The sequence below is a fragment of the Otolemur garnettii genome, unplaced genomic scaffold (genome assembly GCF_000181295.1).
Source record: "Otolemur garnettii isolate 467f Iridium unplaced genomic scaffold, OtoGar3 scaffold00124, whole genome shotgun sequence".
NCBI classification, from domain to species: Eukaryota; Metazoa; Chordata; class Mammalia; order Primates; family Galagidae; genus Otolemur; species Otolemur garnettii.
Genome location: NW_003852519.1, coordinates 1,609,280 through 1,609,878, shown reverse-complemented (window position 1 = coordinate 1,609,878; position 599 = coordinate 1,609,280). Strand labels below are relative to the sequence as shown.

The 599-nt window shown below is 44.9% G+C and overlaps 1 protein-coding gene across 2 annotated transcripts in view; it reads left to right on the top strand.

The window, feature by feature from the left end:
- The window catches only part of GPRC5D (G protein-coupled receptor class C group 5 member D), an 8,304-nt gene extending 7,977 nt beyond the window's left edge, over positions 1 to 327 (top strand). The window contains exon 3 of one of the 2 annotated variants that reach the window (XM_003797801.2): positions 87 to 327. In XM_003797801.2, coding sequence (XP_003797849.1) covers positions 87 to 158 — 72 coding nt within the window. In that variant the 3' untranslated portion in view covers positions 159 to 327. The remainder of the gene's footprint in view (positions 1 to 86) is intronic. The other variant, XM_012810070.1, reaches the window with a different exon arrangement.
- The last annotated feature ends 272 nt before the right edge of the window (positions 328 to 599 follow it).

Below are 599 nucleotides of genomic sequence, written 5' to 3'. Positions count from 1 at the left end.
TCAATGGTGGTGAGACAATACTTCCAACATAGTTCTGCAGGGTGCCGCCCCTTAGAAAGTTGACAATGGCATTTCTTTCTTTGCAGCCTGTTGATCCCACGCAAGAGTGTTTCATCCCACGGGCTAAACTGGGCCCCCAGCAAGATGCAGGAGTATAGAGTCTACAGGAAACATGAGTGGTGACACCCCAGAAGACCATCCTGGGTAACGTAGAGCTGATCAGCCACTGGGAAGTCCGCTGAGCCACACCACCAAGGAAGAATCAGCTCCTTCTTCTGTTTCCTGGCACTTTTCATCCACCTCGACCCTGCCTCAGAGCACTGCCCTTCCAAGCGTAATTATAATTTTGCTGGCCACCCTACCTTGAACATGTGTCTTTTTCTTCATTCGTGTTAACTGGAAAATTCCCTTTCTTAGCAATGCCTCTTAGTCATAGGACTAAAAGACCCTAGTCAGAAGAAACGAGAGACATTCTAATGTGACAAAGTATAGAAATCAGTAGAACCTATTACAGAATTACTCTTCTAGCCATTCTTTTAAATGATGCTGAAACACACATCACATAAAAGTTACCATCTTAAATTGCTTACGTTTGGCTC